Genomic DNA, 21,860 nt, shown 5'->3' with positions numbered 1-21,860 from the left:
GCTGTTTGTTTTTTTACGAGGCCGTTTCTTAAGCTGTACACTGAAATCATTAAATGAAGAACTGAAAAGCTTCCAAATAAGAATTCAATATTTTATTGCATTGTTAGAGCAGTGTAGCAAGACAAATCAAACAAATAAGAAAAATAGAGACAGTAAATATTGCAATGCTAGTTGGTCAACTGATTGATTTGATAAAAGAAGCTAAAAACGTTGTAGTCAGTCAGTGACGGTATCCCAAGTGCTAGAAAAGTCTTTGTCCCAGTTGTATGTACTGTAAAACACGCCCTCTCCTCATTTCATTTCCAGTTAAATTGTTTTCTTTTTGTTAGTTGAATTCAAGACTTTTCTGTACAAATGAAAACTGAACAAAATACATTCAAAAAAGTACAAACTACATGTCCTTTCCCTTTTTGAAGAGGCCTGTCCATGATTGTACTGTAGGTTGACTTCAAAAGTGTTTGTGCAAGACTAACGTTCTGGTTATTATCAGGTTTTGTGTGAAACTTTCCAGTACCAAACCCAAACCACTTGAAAGTTCTTTCATGGTATAAAGCTAAAACATAATCAGTTTATTGGGTGCTTTTTTTTTTTTTTGTCTAGGATTTTGGGAGAAAAACAATGGTAACCATTTAAATGCACTTAAAATGGGGCACTATGCATAGAAAATGGTACGTAAAATAAGAATGAAGAAGGCCTACACAGAAATGATTCTGTTGACACAAAGGCACCAAAACAGCCATTTGTGTATTTGAGGTACAATAAAGCAGGGTGAAGCATACCCATATAAGGCAATATGGTGTGAAACCGACCTATCAAGTAGATCGTGCAGGAAGCAACAACCTACATGAGGACCGTTAATAATTTGGTGGTCCGTGATTGAGCACGCATGTAGATTAATTCATTGCTAAAATCTGGGCTCTAACAAAAAACAAAGGATCTCGTCACCTTTTTGCTAACGTTTTCTTGGAGAACAGTGTGATGCAGCATAATCGGCTTCTCAGCAATCAGGTAATGCAAAAAAAAAAAGCCTTAAAATCAATCCATACACAGATTCAAGTCAAGTTCAGGGAGGGAGGGGGGGGGGGGGGGGGGAAAGTTACTCCAATGTCAAGTTAGGTGTTAATCGTTTAAAAAGCTGTAACATGGTTTTCAACCAAAACAAAGGCCTGTGATCTGCTGGGCCCAGAGCCCGAGATCGCACCACACAGCTGCCATCTGTTAGGTAAATTTCAAAGGGTCATTTTGACTTTGCATAATGTAGCAACATTTGTGCAAGTGCACTCTGCGTGTGCCGGAAGACGAGACATTCACTGCTTTGACGGAAAAGGTGCGGCTCCAAAGGGGTCAAGATCCATTTGCGGGGGCTGCTGAGGCCTGCTCTGGATCACCATTTCAGTGAAGGGCACAGCCCCAAAGTCATCCATCTTGTTCCCATCAAACGTGGTCTGCAGAGAGCCAGTCCGGGATCTGCCATTGGTTGAGTTGACATCACTTTTATTGTCCCCCAGACCTGGGTGCTGTCCATGCCGAACACCGTCTTGTGGATGAAAAGGCTTGGCGCCAAAGGGATCCAATATGGCATCATCAGAAGGCAAAGATGCCCCTTTCTCTTTCACTTCCCCCATGCTGATACTGATGTTCTCTTTGGAGGCACTAAGGAACTCATTGCTACTTTGCGAATCCCTTCTTCCCACTTTCTTGTGCCGCCGTGCACGCTCTGGTGTACGGAAATTGGGCTTGTTGCTCTTCCGGCCACTTGTTGGGGTACTGTGGTGGCGCTTTCCATTACCGCTGCTGGCCTCCTGTTTGGTTCGCCTCTGGCGTGAGGAGAGTTTCTGAAGGCTCCGCTGCTTTAGTTTCTGCTGCTGGGGGCTTTGGGCCTCTTCAAAAGGCACTGGGCCAAAGATATCTTCCTGGCTTCTGGAGGTGGACATGGTGTGGGTGGGTTGGAAGGGCAAGAAGCCAAAAACATCTACACTTGCTGGAGAGACTGGGGGTGTCTGTCCTGTGGGAGCATCACTGCTCCTGCTTGACTTGGAAAGATTCCTGTTAAAGGGTGCTTTGGTGAAGACATCTAACTCTTCTGTGGTATTTTCCTGGCTTGCCTGTCTGAAAGGGGCCTTGGCAAAAACATCTATGCTCTCCGGTGGCGTTCTGGACTGACTACCACCGATGAAGGGTACTGCACCAAATACATCCACTTCACTTGCACTGGTCATGGCAACACCAGGTGAGTCAGGAGGGGTGATCAGATTGGTTCCAGGTTCAGCTCTAGCACTTCCCTTAGTGTGTACAGAAAGCTTGTCTCCTGGAAGTCTCCGAGTACTGACTTTTGCTTTCCTCTGGTCACAGTCGGAGTCAGAACTGTGTTTGTCCTCCTCCTCCTCTTCCTCAGAGTCCATAAGCAGTGGCCTCTGGCCCAGGTTCTCAGGCTCGGTGTCTTCATGCTCACTGTTGAGGCCTTCTTCTTCCTCCCCCTCCTCATCTTCGCTGCTTTTGGGTGAGGGAGGATCTGACTCAAAGTCGCTCTCTGACTCATCCCCCGTTTTATGAGGCAGTGGGCCAGAGGGGCTGGATTTTTTCACAGGCTTCTGTTCCTTAGTAATTGGTAGTTGGACCTCCTCTTCAAGAGCAGATAGTACATCAGTGGCAACACCAGACTCTGTGTTTTGTTGCTCTGTATGAAGACTCGGTCCTGATAGAAAACAAGATAGAAAAAGATAACGGGTAGAATCAGTTGCAAATAATTATACTCTCTGTTCAATTTTATTTGTACAGCACAGTCACAAAGCAGCTTTATAGAAATCTGGAAGTAGATCCCCAAGTGTGAGGCAACGGTGGCAACTGCCCGAGATGTCTGTGAAGATTCTCAGTCATCCAGGTCATAGTAAACTGTGGGTGGTAAGAGAGAGCAACGGGACTTGCTTGAAGATGTTTCACCTCTCATCCGAAAGGCTTCTTCAGTTCTGAGAAGCCTTTCGGATGAGAGGTGAAACGTCTTCAAGCAAGTCCCGTTGCTCTCTTTTACTGCCCGAGATGACTTTGGAAGAAACCTCGTGAGGAACCGCCCTCAAAAGAGAACTTTGGGTGAAACCGGATTGTGTGAATAAATTTTATACTGTAAAGTCGTACATCAAGTGCGGTGAAAGAATGTACAGATTCAGTATGCATGCTATAACATTATATATCCTGCAAAAATGAGTACTTTTCACCCTGTGAATGTAGGAGACGGGCCAGATCTTAATATGAAAACAGGTCTAGAGGTAATCACGAAAAAAACTAGGTCAAGGAGAATATGCATTTTAGAAACAAGATGCTGTTCACAGCTTGGTTCTGTATTGTGTAGCCCTTGTGTTTTTAAAACAGATTAATTCCAAAGCAGTTCACATCAGTACACACTTTGGTGGCCCTTAAAGTGCCATTCCACCATTGGATGTATTCTTTGGCATAAAATACAATATATTTTATGACAACATGACTAGACAGAGAAATCTTTTAGCTTCAAAATGATACATCAAACAATTTTTTGACAACGACAAGTATATTAATTTTGCGACCAAAGTCACCTTCCCTTTTAATTTCCGCGCGGTAGTGAAACGTGATGTCATTGGCAGGTTCCCCTTCGTGTACCACGTGTCGGCCTATTTTTAGACCAGGAAACCCCCAAAGTGAGAGAGTCATTTCTCCTCGTATATGGGGGCCAAAAAAATTGAGTTAATCTTTGTTAGCTAGATTTATTGGTATTTTTATCGCGTTCTATCCGCCATTGCTGATAATCTGTGCCACGTCACACGTCACGTGGTACACAAGAAGGGGAACCTGCCGATGACATCACGTTTCACTACCACGCGGAAATTAAAAGGGTAGGTGACTTTGGTCGCAAAATTAATATACTTGTCGTTGTCAAAAAATTATGTTTGATATATCATTTTGAAGCTAAAAGATTTCTCTATCTAGTGATACCATTTATATATGTTGTCAAAATATATTGTATTTTATGCCAAAGAATACATCCAATGGTGGAATGGCACTTCAAGACAATAGAACGTATTACTAACTACTTATTAACTGAGCGTGAGGTCTTCGTGGGAAAATATTAAAAATATTGGTCTTTTCATGCAGACCAAGGTCTGATATTTTCCCATAACAACCAAGCAAGCGAGGTTAATGAGGAGTTTTATTATTTGGCTTTTTGAGTTCTCAGCTTAAAACAGACTGGTCATTATGACGACGCATGACGCTGCTTTTAGTCACGTCATATTTGTAACGTAGTTGAGTCACGCACGCAGAATAAACAGCTAGCGGTTTCAAAATTGAAGTTCTGTTGTTACTGGTTTCTGCTCATTTCTTGAACAACTCTGTGACTTGTTTGTTTTTTAATTCCATTTTGATTTCCAATGAATCTTTTTGTCCTTTTGGGTTTTTTTTTTTTTTGCAACATTGAAAGCCAGTGCCTTGGAAAGAAGGTCCGTAATCGCCCGTAGGCATTACGGGAAAACTCCGCCTGCCAAGGAACCAATCAGAGCGCACGATTTTACCGGAAGTAGCTTCAAGTCACACGTTAATATGGTTATTCTGCTCCATTTGAACCAAAGCAACCGAAACAATGTGCAAAGAAGATGCTTTTTAATTCCATGTCAAAGTGGAAAACTCCTAATCTCAAGTGATCTTGTATTATGTACATAATGTATTAGTTGCACATTGTAGCTGTAATCTGTAAAGTATCTTACCAGAGGTGAAAAACTGTCCTAATACGTACTGAGGACTTTATTAGGAACACCTACTCATCATGCAATTCTCTAATCACTCGGTCAATCATGTGGCAGCAGTGCAATGCATAAAATCATACAGACAAGGGACAGACAGCAGCATCACGTCCACCATCAGAACTTTTTTTTTTTAGGGCGGAGGACGTGATCTCCGCCATTTTGATCGTGGCATGACTGTTGCTGCCGGATGAGCTGATTTGAGTTTTTTTTAATTATTATTATTATTATATATAACTGCTGATCACCTGGGATTTCCACACTGAACAGTCTCTCAAGAATTCACCACCACGATGTTTTTAGTTTTTCGCACCATTCTGTATAAAGACTAAACATTTCTGTGTGAAATTCCCAGATCAGCAGTTTCCGAAATACTCAAACCAGTTCGTCCAGCACCAGAAATCTCAGATCCCCCCCCCCCATTCTCATATTTTTGTGAACATTAACTGAAGTTCTTGACCTGCTTGCAGAAATGAGCAGGTGTTCCTATTAAAATGGATAGTGAGTGTCACAAATAGGACCGTTTTGTACATCCTCATACAGTGTGTACATATACACACACACAGTTACTGTGCCACAAAATTTTGTACCACTCCTTCCTCATTTCTACTCCTCAGTATCGCTGGTCCGAGCCATACCTCATGCTGTGCAGACAGAGCTGCAAATCTGTTACCATCTAAACTCTCCAAACTGGCAAGACTCGACAAAGGGTTAGCCAAACATAGTGTTATCTGTGAGTAAGTTTAGAAAGGGGGTGAGCTAAGCAAGCTAGAGGAGGTAAAGTGAAAAAGTAACAGGGAGGGTAATTTTTTTTTTTTTTAAACAGTTGGTCTGAAAGCACAGCAGAAGTCGAACAGCATCTGTTTAGCTTTATTCCGCCATTTCAGCTGTAAATTGAATTTCAGTACACAGGTACTTCAAGGATGGTGCAAGTTTAATCATATGAGATCTAAAGCTGGAAATTTATTGCGTGATGTTCTTTTGCAGGGACAGCAGATTACACCACGATGACGACCCGTGTATTACACAGGGCTGTTTATCTGAGGTCAGCAGATGCTCAACTGGCTGCTGTCTGTGCCCATGTTGTACGTAAATTAATAATGGAGTTAGACTATGCAGCGGCAGTGTAACTTACTGTGTGATAAATAAGGATATTAGTTTGGGAAGATGTTTACCATGCACCAAATTTAGAACTGAATATTAAGATGCGCAGAATTCTTCAGGTTTTAACTCTCTTGTAATTACACTCCTTGTTAATACCAACATGGCATTACTCAATAACTAACTAGAACGAAAAAACTAAAGTAGATTTCTTGTACTGAGACTTCGTAAGGAATAAAATACGACCGGGTGTGTATGGAATCAATTTTGTGCCAAAATGTTCATACAATACTTTTGAAATATCAAACAAAAACGACAAATCAAAATACAAAAAAAAGTCAATTTTTTTTTAGACTGGCAAACAAACTATTCGTGTAATCGTGCAAAATATCAGTCTATTACTCTTCAGAAACCTTTTATTTTTGTTCCGCGTCTTTCTCAATTTTGTTTGACGTAATTTATTTTGGCTGCGATTCTAGCTTTCTCGTTTGCGCTCCCTGACTTTTTGCTTGCAGTTTTGGCACAAACTTCCCGTGTGGGTGGGCTGTCCAGGAATGCATTCCCATTGGCTAACTTGTGTTTGACTGACAGCTACGCTCAGCTATTCCCTACTCGGATTCTGGCGGACTGTTTGACGAGTGACAGATCCATTGACGGTAAACAAGGATCGAGTGGACTTCAGTGGCGACTATGATATTGAATTAATTCAACAAAGTGTAAATTCAATATCATAGTCGCCATTGAAGTCCACTCGATCCTTGTTTACCGTCAAACAGTGACCGCAACAGCTTCCGGGGGAATGGCTGAGCATAGCTGTCAGTCAAACACAAGTTAGCCAATGGGAATGCATTCCTGGACAGCCCACCCACACGTGGAGTTTGTGCCAAAACTGCAAGCAAAAAGTCAGGGAGCGCAAACGAGAAAGCTGGAATCGCAACCAAAATAAATTGTCAAGCAAAACTGAGAGACGCGGAACAAAAATAAAAGGTTTCTGAAGAGTAATAGACTGATATTTTGCACGATTACACGAATAATTTGTTTGCCAGTCTAAAAAAATTTTACTTTTTTTTGTATTTTGATTTGTCGTTTTTGTTTGATATTTCAAAAGTATTGTATGAACATTTTGGCACAAAATTGATTCCATAGGTGTGTACTTGTAGGAAAATAATCAGTGATGGGGTGGTGTGATGCAGCTCAAATGTTAACCCTGAATTTGACGATTTTCCAATAATACCATGTTCTGAAAAGGTTTTATTCCTCTTATACCACAGCATTTCTTCCTCACGATTGAAAACATGTTAATGGAGGACACGTACAATTCGATTACATTTATCATGACACGTCGGTGAAAGTCAGTGCTATTATATTATAGCCGAGAAACAGTTGCTTGCGTGTCAGTTTCTTCTTTTTCCTCCCTCTTGAAGTTAACGTCAAAAATAATTATACTAAAATTGTTGACCCAGAAGATTCCTTCCATAAATCCTAAACATCTCATCTCATTATCTCTAGCCGCTTTATCCTTCTACAGGATCGCAGGCAAGCTGGAGCCTATCCCAGCTGACTACGGGCGAAAGGCGGGGTACACCCTGGACAAGTCGCCAGGTCATCACAGGGCTGACACATAGACACAGACAACCATTCACACTCACATTCACACCTACGCTCAATTTAGAGTCACCAGTTAACCTAACCTGCATGTCTTTGGACTGTGGGGGAAACCGGAGCACCCGGAGGAAACCCACGCGGACACGGGGAGAACATGCAAACTCCACACAGAAAGGCCCTCGGTGGCCCCGGGGCTCGAACCCAGGACCTTCTTGCTGTGAGGCGACAGCGCTAACCACTACACCACCGTGCCGCCCTAAATCCTAAACATCTAATAGAAATTTCTCTTATATAAACAGCACATTTTTAAATCTTTATGAATGCCCCTGTGCTACTAATAACGTACTAGAACGAGCAAATTACAACAAATCCGTGACTTAAATTATGGACAAATCATATTTGAGAAGTCAGCAGTGCTGTAGTATAAATTCATTTAATGCTCGATTGTTTGTTTGTTTTTTAACTGATGTAAGAGATAAAGACAGCCATGCTCATCATATCACACACATCTTGATTGTGGTATAGAATTGAAACCAGAAGACACTGAAACTTTTATAACAAAATCAACAAATGTATATTGCTTTTGGATAGATTTTTATTCATCATTAGCAGTTTGTAAAGAAATACATCGTTATACATGATACAGAAGCATTTACATTTCTGTCTTATGGGAACAGAACATTCTGAACATCTTATTCATCTAGGCTTATAGAAATGTATGAAAAGCCTATTGACCTATATTTCTGCTAGACGTTTATAAATATTTGGCCTAGGAAGCATCTTGGACTCCCAAAAGCACCACAGCACATTAACCTTAGATGGCAGAATGGGTGTATTACATTTAATTCAACCATCATGATTGTTGGTGTGCTACAACATTAAGGATTATAGACACTCTGCACCAACAGAAATCTTCAAACATTGGAAGCTGAGTGGCTACAATAATAAACTAAACTAATCTACACCCTTATTTTCAGAAACAACAAAAGAACACAGAACAGGGTTAACACCTAATAATAAAGGAATTCTACAAAACAGCCCTTTTACAATCTAAAATTCCACTTGCCTGTTTTTTTTTTTAAACTAACCATTGCAACGTACCTTCTTATGTGCATGCATGTTCATAGTGTAAAATATGGCTCAGATCAGATTTCCCCCCTCCCCCCACCTTGTCTAAATTTTAAAAAAGTGTCCCACTGAACCAAGATGTCTCTGAGAATGGCTGTCTTTATCTAATACATCATCAGATAGTAGACAGGCAAATAATAAAACATGTACTCGCCATGTTCTGATGCTGGTCAGAACTGAAGTAAACAATGAGATGAATGAGGGAAAAAAAAAAAAGATTAGGAATCTAGAACATGGACGGTCTAAATTTAATCAACTTACCTTTGGTTAAATAAAAAAAAAAAGCAAAGCAATGAGGTGATGTGCATACTTCAAAAGGTACCATTTTCTGCACACAGCTTATATCGAGCGTGGGTTTTCAATAACGAACCCCTGATACAATTTAACCCAAGAGTAACCTTAATCTGTGCTCAGAAAACCAGCTTTACGTACACTGTCAGTTTATTAATTACCAGATTTTTGTACGTCAAACATACTCATCAGCCACTTTAACAAGAAACCTGTACACCTGCTCATTCTTATCCAATCATGTGGCAGCAGTGCAATGATGAAATCACGCAGATACAGGTCAAGGGCTTCAGCCCACATCGAGCGTCAGAATGGTGTCTGATTGACGTTGATGCCAGATGGACTGGCTTGAATATTTGAGACTCTGTTTATCTGGGATTTCACACACCTTACAGGCTCTAGACACAGAATGGTGCGAAAAACAAAAAGCATCCACTGAGCAGCAAGTTCTGGGGGCAGAAACCAAGAATCAGACTGTTTCAAGCTAACAGGAAGGCTACAGTAACTCAAATCACCTCTCTACAATCGTGGTGAGAAGAAAAGCATCTCAGAATGCACGTTGAACCTTAGGACAGATTGGCTACACCAGAAGAGGACCACATCTGGTTCTACTACTGTCAGCCAAAACAGGACTCTGAGCCTGTGTCCACTGTAGGCTGACATGAGTGGAACCCGGTGTGGTCTTCGACTACTGTACCGCCATACCGCATCTCCATAAATACGACACGCTGCTGTCACATGACTGCATGAATGAGCAGGTATTCCTGTTGAAGTAGTTAAGAGAAACGCATGTATGCATTCAGTTAGCAGGTTATTATTAGGTATCCCCATGTAATAATTAATAAACTGACGCGTCAATATTTTATCACAATGAGCAAGTGAGACATTCGTCCTTTGTTGAATGAAAAAGCAGCAATGAAATATCGCACGTGTATGATTTTTGTTGTTGTAACACAAAAAAGTCCATGCATTCTCAGACACAACCTGGCTCTATGGCACAAAGTAACAAGTGAACAAGAAAAACTGAATGCACACAAACACACGCTACATAAGCAAAGCATCACATTCAGAGATGATTTAAAAAAAAAAAAAAAAAACAGAAATTTGAGGACTGTGCACATTTAGATCCCTGCACGAATCCAACAGTCCTCTGATTATGTCTCAACTCATCCTAACTTAATGAATCTGCCAACGTTCCATAAACTGGCAACGCAAAGTATCTTCACAGTTTAAAAAAAAAAAAAAAGGAAAAAAAAAAAAAGAGGGATAAGGCTCAATGAGGGAATCAAAGCCAATTTTAACACTGGAGAGAAACTTGTGATTAACTCCATGCAAAATTGGCATGCTAAAGACAAGTAAACACAGTGGCTATGAAGATCCCTGGAAATGTTTCATTAAGTGAGATCCATAAGTGTGTACCTGAGAAATCCTGGCTTTCGCCACAATTATCATGAAGTTTAAAAAAAAAAAAAAAAAAAACATTACTAATTGAGACAAAATATGTAGCTTTTAATCTAAGTGAAAAACAGTTTGCTCAAGAATCAAGGACTATTCTTTCATGCCAAACTGATGCAATTTAGTGTGAATATGCCAAAATGAATAAATCCAACATTTTTTTTTATTAGCAGCACTTTATATTAGCGAAGTCTAACGAATTTGGTTGCACTTCACCATCATATAAAGTTACTTATGACTGAAAAATTCTTGGGTTCCCAAAACATGCGCCTTTCAACTTCACGAATCATAAAAAAATCTGAATATTTTAGACCTAAATTCTACCTACACTAAAGTGGCACAAATTTCAAGCTTGTGATATTCAATAAAGTAAGTCAGATACTTTTGGTACACAGCTAAATTGTTTAGAGATGCATTTTTAAGAAAAAAAAAAAAAAGTTTTTCGTCCTAACAATAAAGTGCATAAGTCTCCCCAACAAAAGTCATAAAGGCAAAGGCAAGCTAAAAAGCACGGAGGCACTACATTACCCATTGGCTTCAATTTAAAACAAAAAGAGCATGGTCCTTTTTTTTCTCCCCATTAGAACACACAAAAAGAAAAAGGAGAATTATTGGTACTACAAACTGAGATACCGTCTACTCCTCGTATAGTTCAGTGTATAAAAAGAGCTCTACAGATTGTACACATTTTTGCAGTCTGTGAAGGCTATTCCTATTGCTATGTAACATTTTCCTACATGTCATGCCTATCACGGCCTGTTTAGCGTATCTTACTCATCTCTGTACTTTTGGGACTTCCGATCCCACCTCACTCCCGGGTCCAGAAGTGACTTGGTGTAAATCCAGAGAATAGGAGCAGAAAGGTGCAGTGGGAAGTTGAGGAGATGGACAACATACAAGCAGAAGGGGACAACAAGAGGGTCAGAGTCTTTATTTGGGGCACTAGAACTTGCCTGCGTTGGCCACAAAGGGCACAGAACCGAATGGGTCCTCTGGCAGCAGGGTCGTGCCACCAGCCTGCAAGCTTGCCGCTTTCTCCGCTCGTTTATCTGCTGGAGAGGAAGAGCGAGCGTTATCTTGGTGTTATTAACACTGAACAAAATGATTCAAAGATCGACGAGTAACAGGTGACGAGCCTATTAGACACTAAACCAGTGCAGACCTGCCAACCATAAAGAGAAATAAGATGTAGGATAAAAACAGGACATTTTCAATATAGTCCCTTCACAAATCACGTTTTATATGGGTCTGTCTCAGAAACTGGGTACTGTGGGGGTCCCCCACTAAATATACTCTCAGTCAATAAACTACTGTATACAGTTTTGAATGGTGATGTTGGTTTTAATTTGAAATAAAATGCTGAAAGTAATCTCATCTCATTATCTCTAGCCGCTTTATCCTGTTCTACAGGGTCGCAGGCAAGCTGGAGCCTATCCCAGCTGACTACGGGCGAAAGGCGGGGTACACCCTGGACAAGTCGCCAGGTCATCACAGGGCTGACACATAGACACAGACAACCATTCACACTCACATTCACACCTACGCTCAATTTAGAGCCACCAGTTAACCTAACCTGCATGTCTTTGGACTGTGGGGGAAACCGGAGCACCCGGAGGAAACCCACGCGGACACGGGGAGAACATGCAAACTCCACACAGAAAGGCCCTCGCCGGCCTTGAACCCGGACCTTCTTGCTGTGAGGCGACAGCACTAACCACTACACCACCGTGCCGCCCAAAATGATGAAAGAAATAATACAGATAAAACTAAATCTTTGATGTGAATATTCAGAATTTGGCAAAAATGGTGGCTTGATCTGGGACATGATAAACAGTCGACTACATCGCATTCCCTTAAAAAGGTTGTAGTCCACTGGAAAGTCTACAGTTATCACTAATTGTATTTTAAGTTGTAACTTTATACACCTAAGGATTGGTGCGCTCACAGAATAATCATAACCGTAATAAAACATCATGCAAAAATATTTGATCACCGTTGTAACTCCATTTTCCGCAGACCCAAAACCAATACGATCGTGTGTTTTGATCTAAACGGAAAGCCTCAGGGTCAAGGTCACGACCTCACCAAAAGTAGTAACTTAAAATCACTATGCCATATAAAAATTTAGCTATAAATCTGCAATTTTGTTTTTTAAAACGAAAGCTGAAAGTTAGGTATAGAATACGTTTCTTACAGAATATGTTACGATGGTAGCTGGTCCTGTATGAATTTCTGAGCTATAAAATGAGTTGTGGTCTATTTTTTACCGTAGCATGTTATTTGTGTGCGGGGAAGGGGACACATTAACAATTTGCATGTGTAGAATGGAATTTTCCACTCCAACAGTTAGAAGTTGATCGTGCTTCCATTTGCGGTCTTTGTTATGCGGGTGATCTGTTCGGACGTTATCACTGAAAAGGTGAGTTTTGACGGTTTATTTTGTTTTAGTCTTGCAGTAATAAGGCAATAGAATGTTTCTTTTTCATCTTACTTTCATATTTCGTAGTGTTTGCATATTTTTGGCCAATATTTTGCAACCATGATCAATTTAGATCGAACTTTTGGTAGAATCTATGGCCAGTCATTTTGCCCTGCCCCCGCCTCGCGCTCCGTCCGGTGCGGTAGTGATGTCCCGTTGCTCGCGCGCCGCAGCAGAGACCCGCGCGACCTTCAGCCGGTACAGTCGCTGTTCTTTTACCAGCGCCGTTATTCTCATCTTTCCGGTGTGTTCTTGATTTTTCCATTGTGTCCTATTTCGCCATATCAAATACCCAAAATGTATCATATTATTCATATTTAAGTGAATAATCAATTCAGTCATCATAACTTGCCATTTTTAACCCAATCAATCAAAAAGAGGAAATTTATTCAATATTTTCACTCATCTGTGAAGGAGGAGCTTTAATTCTTCATGATGTAGTTATTTTATATGTACCGTAAATCAATTTTACAAAAGCATTTGAATTGTAATCAAAAAAATTGTCCACAGTTTAGGCCAGATAAAGCAAGATACTATCTTTATTCTTATTAAACATGACAAAAGAAACATTGAGTGTTAGGTAAATGCAAAAAAAAAAAATAGTAAAATTAGAAAATGTATTTTTTGACTATAAATGTCCCAAATGAGAGACCAGTTTCTGAGACGGACCTCTATATATATATATATATATATATATATATATATATATATATATATATATATATATAAAAAGTGCTGTCAAGCGATTAAAATATTTAATCGCGATTAATGTCGCGACTGTCATAGTTAACTCGCTATTAATCGCAATTTAATCGCACATTTTTGTCACATGAAAAACCATTGTAATTCTCTTATCAGCATAAAAAAGTGAATGGGCTTGCTCACCGTTCGAACTACGGGGGTACTCGGGGGATCCGAGATCCCCTGAAACAGACATGAGATCCCTTGAAAACATGATTTGGGAAATGTTGGGGGGTCTCTAAAATATTGGCAAAATGATGTTTATTGACATAGCAATCGTGTGTAACGGGAAGCATTTGCATATCCGAAGTGAGCGCGCGATGGAGATCCGCACTCTGAGACAAGCGCAAGCACCCCCCAAGGGAAAAAAGAGACCCCCTGAAAATATCGGGATAGTTCGAATACTGGTTGTACCAATGTTTTTTTTTTTTATTGCAGAGCATAACACGTCTTGTCACAGCCACTGCAAAGTCGGGCTGGAGCCGCCGATGGGAAAACGAAACCTAAGCCGAGCACCGTGGCTCTTCGGGGGAGGGCAGAGGACTCTGGCTGTGCGGGGCGTGGTATTACAGTCTAGCTGCTATCGTTTTTCTAAGCAAAGTCTCTGTTTCAAGTTCCTGGCAGTTTCAAAAGCTTATGAAAAACCTACATCATGTCACAGAGCGTTAATCTCGCGATAAAAAAATTATCGCCGTTAAAATTGAGTCAAGTTAACGCGTTAATAACGCAACATTTTTGACAGCACTAATATATATGTGTTAACTATATACCCATCTGTGAGTGTATGAAGCATACACTGATGGATATATAAGCCAGAATAACTTGATTAGTTTGTAACACTTGCTTGTTCTGAGAAGGTCAAACTCTCTGTCCAACAGCTCCTCTTCAGTGAGCTTGGAGAAGTTGTCCTCTCCGAACGGGTTCCAGCGAGACATGTCAGGAGGGTTGCTGACAGGTTGAAGAGATGGACTGACCAGCTCTGAACTAGGCACGGTCATTCTGCAATCAACAAGAAGAAAGAGGGAAGAAAAGAAGAGAAAAAAAAAAAAGTGTACTGTTTCTAAAACCTCTTTACAGATAAAGCACAGTGATGGAAACAGGTGGAGGGGCTACCTGGTATTGCTGAAAGGAGCATCCACAGGTGAAGGTACAGGAGGGTTGTAGGTGCTCAGTGATGCCTGAAACTCTAGAGGGGAACCGTAGGGGACTTGCTGTGTTGGCGCACACTGCTGCTGGCCAGCAAACGCCTGCTGATACTGATGGATCTGTTATTAGGGGAAAAAGAGGGTCATAATATGAGCGTAATGGACTATAATGACAGAGCTGGGGCTGTGGGATTCTGTGTGACCTACCTAGGACGCACAGATGCGCACAAACATCCACTAACAAGGACGGTGTCAGATATACTTTGAAATAGTAAACACTTGTGTTTTCTTCCGACACACTTTTTCAAATCTGCTTCACTACAGAATTTTTCCCCCATTACTTTTTAAAATCCATCTCAACACAAGCAGCTCCTACAAATGCATAGGGGTCAGAAAGGAAAAGTACACGTCCTTTTCGGCCCAAAGTGACCGTTCAGGACGTGAAGAAAAAGTGAGAGGGTGATAGATAACCGCTTAGATTTCCCTACAGTGTAATTGCTTCATATGTTACGATTTAACACAGAGAATCGGTCGATTTCACCCCCATTCAATCCCCTGATGGCTTTGCATGGAGCAGATTGCAGCTGAAATTAAACAGATGGTAACCATTCGGTGGAAAATGAGCTAAAAATTGTGCCGCCTTAACATTATGTATTTAGAGGAAGCCTGGTTGCGTCGCCTTCGTATTTAGCGTAAATACGTTTCTGGAGGAATTACTGATGGATGCGACCGACTGGCATCGACTTGGACTCGGCAACCGTTTGGCACAAAAGAGCTTTTGCATGGTGTGCAGGCGGCCAAATTAGTAATCGAGGCAGAGCGGTGCCATCCAACTGGACTTTTCTTAAGTGAATAATATCCGCATACATTCACATGTTGGTGTTTCAACCCGGCGCATGCCTCATGAGAGTGCTCTACAGAGAGGTACTGAACTCCAGTGCATCCATAACCAAACTTTGATTAAACAGATGCTTTAGAAAGACTTCTTATTGGATTACATTATTAATAATGTTCGATCATGCTATATAGTGGCTTTTTCCTTTAAAAGAGTGACTGAATATGGCTGCTGTGTGAATGTGACAGTACTCACCAGAGCTGCATAATGCTGCTGCTGTGGTTGATACATGGACTGCTGCATCAGCATCTGTTGGTGAAGCATATGCTGCTGTTGCTGCTGCATCTGGAGGCTCTGCTGCATGGCCTGATACTGCTAAAAGAAAGGAGGACAAAGGCATTTATTCCTCTTTGAGGAACCTTCGATATGTGGATTTGGAGAAATTATACAATGGGTTTTAAATATTCAGCAACAAATTTTTAAAGCATTGGTTGAAACACAGTAAAAGTTACAGCGATCACACATTTCTATTGTTGCACACATTTCTTGACCTCGACGTGGGAATTACAAAAACATGCTGGTCCTGTTTCAATAAATAAAGCAGACCCGACCAGGGTTAAGCCCCGTTTAGCTAATACTGAACATGTGTCCTGGTCACAAATAGACGAGAAGAGAAAACTGCTTTCGAGCAGTCGTAAGACAGCTGTGTTAGGCCATCTATCCCATTACCAAAATAATACACAATTAACCAGCTGACCACCTGCTGTGCTCCCCAATACAGTCTATCTGGTCCTCGTTCAAACACATGGCCCACACTGCCATCTGTCTGTGTGAGACTGAAATAACTAAAATCAGAGCTCTGCCAGAGTCAATAATCCCACACTAAATCAATTAACATGCGAGGCATTCCATATGAAGCGAGCTAATAAAAATCTAACCTTATCTGAAATAGCCTTGCTTAACAGTCCACTCTTAGGCAAAGTCTATTTCCACTAATTCAAGACAGACTGTACTAATCATAGTTCAAATGGTGTGCACAATAACCAAACCACCTCTTTTAGCCATATAGTGTAGATCAAAAAATAGCATGTAACCGAAAATACAGAGAAAGAATTACGCCATGTTTCAGGGTTTTTTTGTGTTTCAGGTACTGCACACTGGCACCCACAAAAATTGGCACAAGAATTTGGCACCGCTGTTCTTGCCTAGTGTGTGTTGTTGCTGTTTTCCTAATAAAAATGTTTCTAAAGTCAAAATACTGTGCACAGATCAGGTCCGCTACTTTTGTCAATTAAAATCAATGGTTCTGCTCGTAGAATTTCTCTCAAATTCGCATTCATATTCTACAAAACAGACATTTAAAAAGATAACATAACCTACCTACCTACACAGTATGTTACATTTTTCATATATACACACTAGGGTGGTCCCGAAATGTATGTGAAAATTTTTTTACCAAAACATTCCGACCACCCTACCATTTTTTTTTTTTTACATAGGCTAAAAGAAGGCAACAAGCAAAATTTCAGAAAAATTGGTTAATATTTAGAGGTGCCACACGAGGTTGCAAATCGGGTTAAGCCATTAACATTAGTTGGTGCGTAGACTGTTGCAGAGAAGATTTCAAACCCCCAAAAAGTCACAGTTCTAGAGGGAATATGCCACTTCTATGAAAAAGAAGAGGCAGGAAGAGTTTATAGACTGATAGAAGGTTAACTTTCATGCACTAAGGGGTTCTTAAACAATGAGCACTGATCGTAATATGCTGATGAAGTTGTGAATGTTTTTCTTTCTATGTTTTTCAGATGGCTAGCAACAGTAATACAAGTAGTACCGGCGGTGCAAAGCACAAAACCAGAAAGGACAATTATGTTTGGTTAATTGGTCCCACTTCCAAGGAACTGTCTGGGAGAAAGCTTCCTTCTGCTAGGGAAGTCCTTAGTGTGTTCTTTTATCTCCACAAGATACCGTAATACCGAAGGGTTTAGAAAATCACAGACAAGTAATAGCTATTGTTACTTTGAACACAGGAAGTTATATTACTGTATTGTTTGTATTAATATGAAACAGTTAATAAGCCACATTATTTTATATTGTGTCTTGAGTGAAAACTTTAATGGCTTTGTGGCACCTCTAAACATTGTTCAATCGTAACCAAATTTCGCACAATAACTTCTTTTAGGCAATGTAAAAAAAAAAAAAAAAAAAGGTAAGGTGGTCATAACAAAATCCTAAAAAAAAAAATTCGGGGACCACCCTAATACACACCTAGAGTGCTTAATTATTTTAGGTGATGCTTTAAAAAAAAAAAAAAAAAAAAAGGCAGTCCTTTATCAACATGATTCTGAAAGCTACTGACCACATATATTTACAGATTAAAAGAACTGGTTGATAACTAGCACCAGAAGCCAAGTGCTTTCAGCAGGGCGCTCTGCAAACGTGGCCGTGCGAGTATGTGTGAAAGACTACAGTTCATAATGGATAACTGCCAGTATGCTTTTTTTTTTTAAACAAACATGGCTTGTATGGTACAAGAGAGAGCAATTTCATGATGGTATACAACATGTAGTACAAGCTGATTTTTAATCTTGATGTTGCTTTAAGTGCTCGAAATAAGTGCAACGATGTCATTTAATTGCAAGATCATGAGCCTGTCTGTTAATGAATCCAAAATCATCATCTTTCGGCTGCTCCCGATTAGGGGCCGCCACAGCAGATCTTTCGTCTCCATTGCTCCCTGTCTTCCGCATCCTTCTCTACCACACCTGCCACTTTCACGTCCTCTCTCACCACATCCATGTATCTCCTCTTTGGCCTTCCTCGTTTTCGTTTGCCTGGCAGCTCCATCCTCAACATTCTCCTTCCAACATGCTCTGACGCGCCCATACCATCTCAGTCTCATCTCTCTTAGCTTAATTCTCAAGCTCTCCACATGCTAATGAATCCAAAATACAAAAAAAAAATGTTAAAGGTTGTTAGGCTTTCTTAAATCGCATTATCCAGAGCTTCAGTTTGATTTAAACTAGTTATACTGCATTTGTAGGCAGGTCTGCAAAAAAGAATGATCAGTGGATAAAAATAATCGTATATTTATTAGATCAGCCCAACAAGCAAGTGAAAGCTCCAGTGTGCTGCTCAAGCTCCGTTTGTTTGCAGTTATCCAAGTTAAAAACTGGTAGCTAATGCATTTTAACTTAAAAAGTATGAGCCAGTTAGCTAGTAAAGTAAAGAAAACTGTGGTTGAAGGCACGTGTTTGCTATTGTCTTGATAATGTCTGATGTAGCGCATCATGGTTGGACCCTTTGACAAACTAGTAGCGAGTCAATGGTTAACCATCTCAGCTAGGAGTTGTGGTGTCTGCACTGCATTGTACTAAAACGTGTTATTCATGTCTGACTGGTTCTTTATTTTCACACCACATGCTATTAGCAGACTTATGTAGTAGTTATACACTAGACTGTTCTTTATTATATGGCATGAGCTACTTCCAATAAAATTGCTGTGCTCTGATTGGTTCCTCGGCAGGCAGAATTTTCCCGTAACGCCCGTGGACAATTCCAGACTTTCTTTCCAAGGCGCCGGCTTTCAATGTTGCAAAAACAAAAACGAAATGAACAATGATGAGCATTCAGAAACCGCTAGCTACTAACTGAACTTCAATTTTGAAACCGCTAGCTGTTTATTCTGTATGCGTGCCTCAACTACGTTACAAATATGACGTGACTGAAAGCAGCGTCATGCCTCATTGTAATGACCATCTATTTTAATCTTAGAAATACAATAAAAAAAAAAAGTCATATAATAAACTCATTAACCTTGTAGGCTCGGTCCGTACTGTCAAGATCTCAGTAAAGACCTTGTGCTCAGTTAATAAGTAGTTATTGTTTTTTTCGCGGTCCGGTTTCCATCAAATCCTGCACTCTGATTGGCTGGCGAGCGGGTCTGTATCCTACGGTACAGACCCCAGTTACGGACCCTGGTTGATAAAAAACCTGATTTTTTTTTTTTATCAAAAATCTTATAAATTGTTGCCAGCATTTCTCAGCATAATAGCATTAATTTTACAGCATGGATAGCGATAACAACAGTCTTCACAGCGAAAGCGAGTTTTACTACCCTGAGGAAGAAGAAATCAAATAAAACATTTCAGGAGAAAGCTAAAAACCTGTAACTGTTGCTAATGCCGAGCAAAAACATGGCTGAATCCTGAATGACTCAATTTTGTATAAATAGGGGACTACATAGGCGGCAAAATGTAGTTTTTTCCCCTGCCATGGAAGTGCACTTGTATACCGAGGAGGAAGCCATTTGCATTACAGCCGTGAATGAGGATTCAAAATGGCAGCTCGCCTTGGTTTTCTCTTTCAGGTGCTCTCGTTTTCTGTTAGAATTTGGTAAAGAAAAAATAAATATATTATTTACCAGCTTAAGGTCAGTCCGTATCGTGAAGTACCGTGACCTCTGCCTTGAATACTGACCTCGGCCCAGAGGGCCTCGCTCAGTACTTTTAGGACCTCGGTCACGGTATTTCACCATACGGACCTCCCAGCTGGTAAATAACATATGTATTAACCGGTAAAAATAGTTCCTACTAATGGTCAGATTGCATCCTCGGTCAATGTGTGTAAATTTAGTTGGCAGTGAGAATCAGGAACTCGTAGCCCAGATTAAGGCTACGTTCACACTGCAGGCTGAAGTGACTCAAATCCGATCTTTTCGCCCATATGTGACCTGTATCCGATCTTTTATTGACGATATGAACGACACAGATCCGATTTTTTCAAATCCGACCCAGGCCCTTTGGATATGTGGTCCTAATTCCGATTCCTATCCGCTCTTTTCATATGCGACTTCAGTCTGAACCGCCAGGTCGCATTCATCCGACTTACACGTCATCAACAAGCCACAAACATCACTATTCTGCGCTGAAGTAGGCGCCGGGTCTCTCAAAAAAGTTACAACAACATGGCGCATAATCACAGGCGCAGATAGAGGGTGGGACTCGTCCCACCCAGATTTAAATTCACCTCGTTCGGTCCCCCCCACTTATAGGGAGGAAAAAACGTCTATGCTGTCTTTCTTTGCATAAGGCAAACCTCACGGAAAAATCAAAAGACTAATTACCATTCGGTTTATTGAGGTGCACAGCAGTGTATACATAGTTGCAACAACTCACATAAAACAAAACAGACTGATATTCGGTTGGTTGAGCTGCGCAGACTGCACAGGTTGCGAGCTCGAGCTTGGTTGCTATGGTTACTAACAACAAGTTTGACAGGCATATCAGGGTTTGGGGTTGGTTTGCTGGCAGCTTTGTCCCCCCCAGTTTTTTGTCCCTCCCAGTTCAAAAAACGTATCTGCGCCCCTGCGCATGACATCAATGCGAGGGACGCTTCGGGCTGTGAAGGTTCTGAATCTTCTCAATGGAAGGACGCAGAGGTTAGGGAGCTGATTTCTATTTGGGGGGATACAGCTATTCAAGCTAGATTGGAGGAGTCATACCGCAACCGGGCGGTTTTACTTCCGTAAACACTGGCCATGCACACTGCGTGTGACGTCGTCGTATCCTGCAATGCGCATGCGGAACACTTTTAGGTCGCTTTTCGTTCATACTGAGGATCACATACAAGTCGCATATATTTGTTAATGTGAACGACCTCACAAAAAAATCGGAATTGAGCATTAAGCCTTGCAGTGTGAACGTAGTGTAAATAATACTACAACAGCAACTGCATTGGTTACCAGTTATCTGTCGGATTAAATACAAAATCCTGCTTCTAAATTATAAAGCTCTTCATGGTTTCGCCCCTTCCTATCTCTGTGAGCCAATTCATTTGTACAGTCCCTCCCGCTCCGTCAGATCTTCTGTCTCTGGACTTTTGACTGTCCCACATTTTAAACTGGCACCTATGGGTGGCAGATCATTCAGTGGTGCTGCTCCTAAACTTTGGAATTCACTACCACAATCGCTTCGTGACCATTCCACTTTCTTCCTTCAAAGCTAACCTGAAAACGTTCCTCTTTACCTCACACTACTCTTCCTAGGGTGTGTGTGTGTTTTTTTTTTTTGTGTGTGTGTGTGTGTGTAACTGTGTAAAGCATCCTTGGGTTTATGAAAGGCGCTATATAAATTGAACTTATTATTATTATTACAAAACACTTCATATATTATGTTTAGAAGCATCAAGTTTTTGTTTTGTTTTTTTAAATGCTAGGTGATGGAGTCTACAACATACTGTAAACACACCTACTAAACCTACTCATCTTTAGGAACTCTTAAAAACCTCTAATCCAGACATGTAATTTGCTTGTCTTG

General features: G+C 40.7%; 2 protein-coding genes across 9 annotated transcripts in view; one reads left to right on the top strand and one right to left on the bottom strand.

The window, feature by feature from the left end:
- The window catches only part of paqr3a (progestin and adipoQ receptor family member IIIa), a 56,220-nt gene that overhangs the window by 33,965 nt on the left and 395 nt on the right, over window positions 1-21,860 (top strand). The window contains exon 8 of one of the 3 annotated variants that reach the window (XR_009651436.1): window positions 5,754-5,801. The exons of 1 other annotated variant lie outside the window; for it this stretch is intronic. Coding sequence is in view for 1 of the 2 variants with exons in the window: in XM_060907247.1 (XP_060763230.1) it covers window positions 14,442-14,455 (14 nt within the window). In the remaining variant the exon portion in view is untranslated. Of the gene's footprint in view, window positions 1-5,753; window positions 5,802-14,441; window positions 21,859-21,860 lie in introns of those variants that run through there. One more of the 3 variants, XM_060907247.1, reaches the window with a different exon arrangement.
- Window positions 78-21,860, bottom strand: part of bmp2k (BMP2 inducible kinase) — a 108,436-nt gene continuing 86,653 nt past the window's right edge. For 2 of the 6 annotated variants that reach the window (XM_060907240.1, XM_060907244.1), the window contains exons 12-16: window positions 15,799-15,918; window positions 14,677-14,828; window positions 14,408-14,562; window positions 11,297-11,395; window positions 78-2,695 (exon numbers count right to left, since the gene is read on the bottom strand). In XM_060907240.1, the coding sequence (XP_060763223.1) occupies window positions 1,308-2,695; window positions 11,297-11,395; window positions 14,408-14,562; window positions 14,677-14,828; window positions 15,799-15,918 (1,914 nt within the window). In that variant the 3' untranslated portion in view covers window positions 78-1,307. The remainder of the gene's footprint in view (window positions 2,696-11,296; window positions 11,396-14,407; window positions 14,563-14,676; window positions 14,829-15,798; window positions 15,919-21,860) is intronic. The other 4 variants (XM_060907242.1, XM_060907245.1, XM_060907241.1 and 1 more) reach the window with 3 other exon arrangements.

Source organism: Neoarius graeffei, chromosome 24 (assembly GCF_027579695.1).
Source record: "Neoarius graeffei isolate fNeoGra1 chromosome 24, fNeoGra1.pri, whole genome shotgun sequence".
NCBI classification, from domain to species: Eukaryota; Metazoa; Chordata; class Actinopteri; order Siluriformes; family Ariidae; genus Neoarius; species Neoarius graeffei.
Note: the sequence above shows the minus strand (reverse complement) of the source record. Positions and strands in the feature narration are given on the sequence as shown.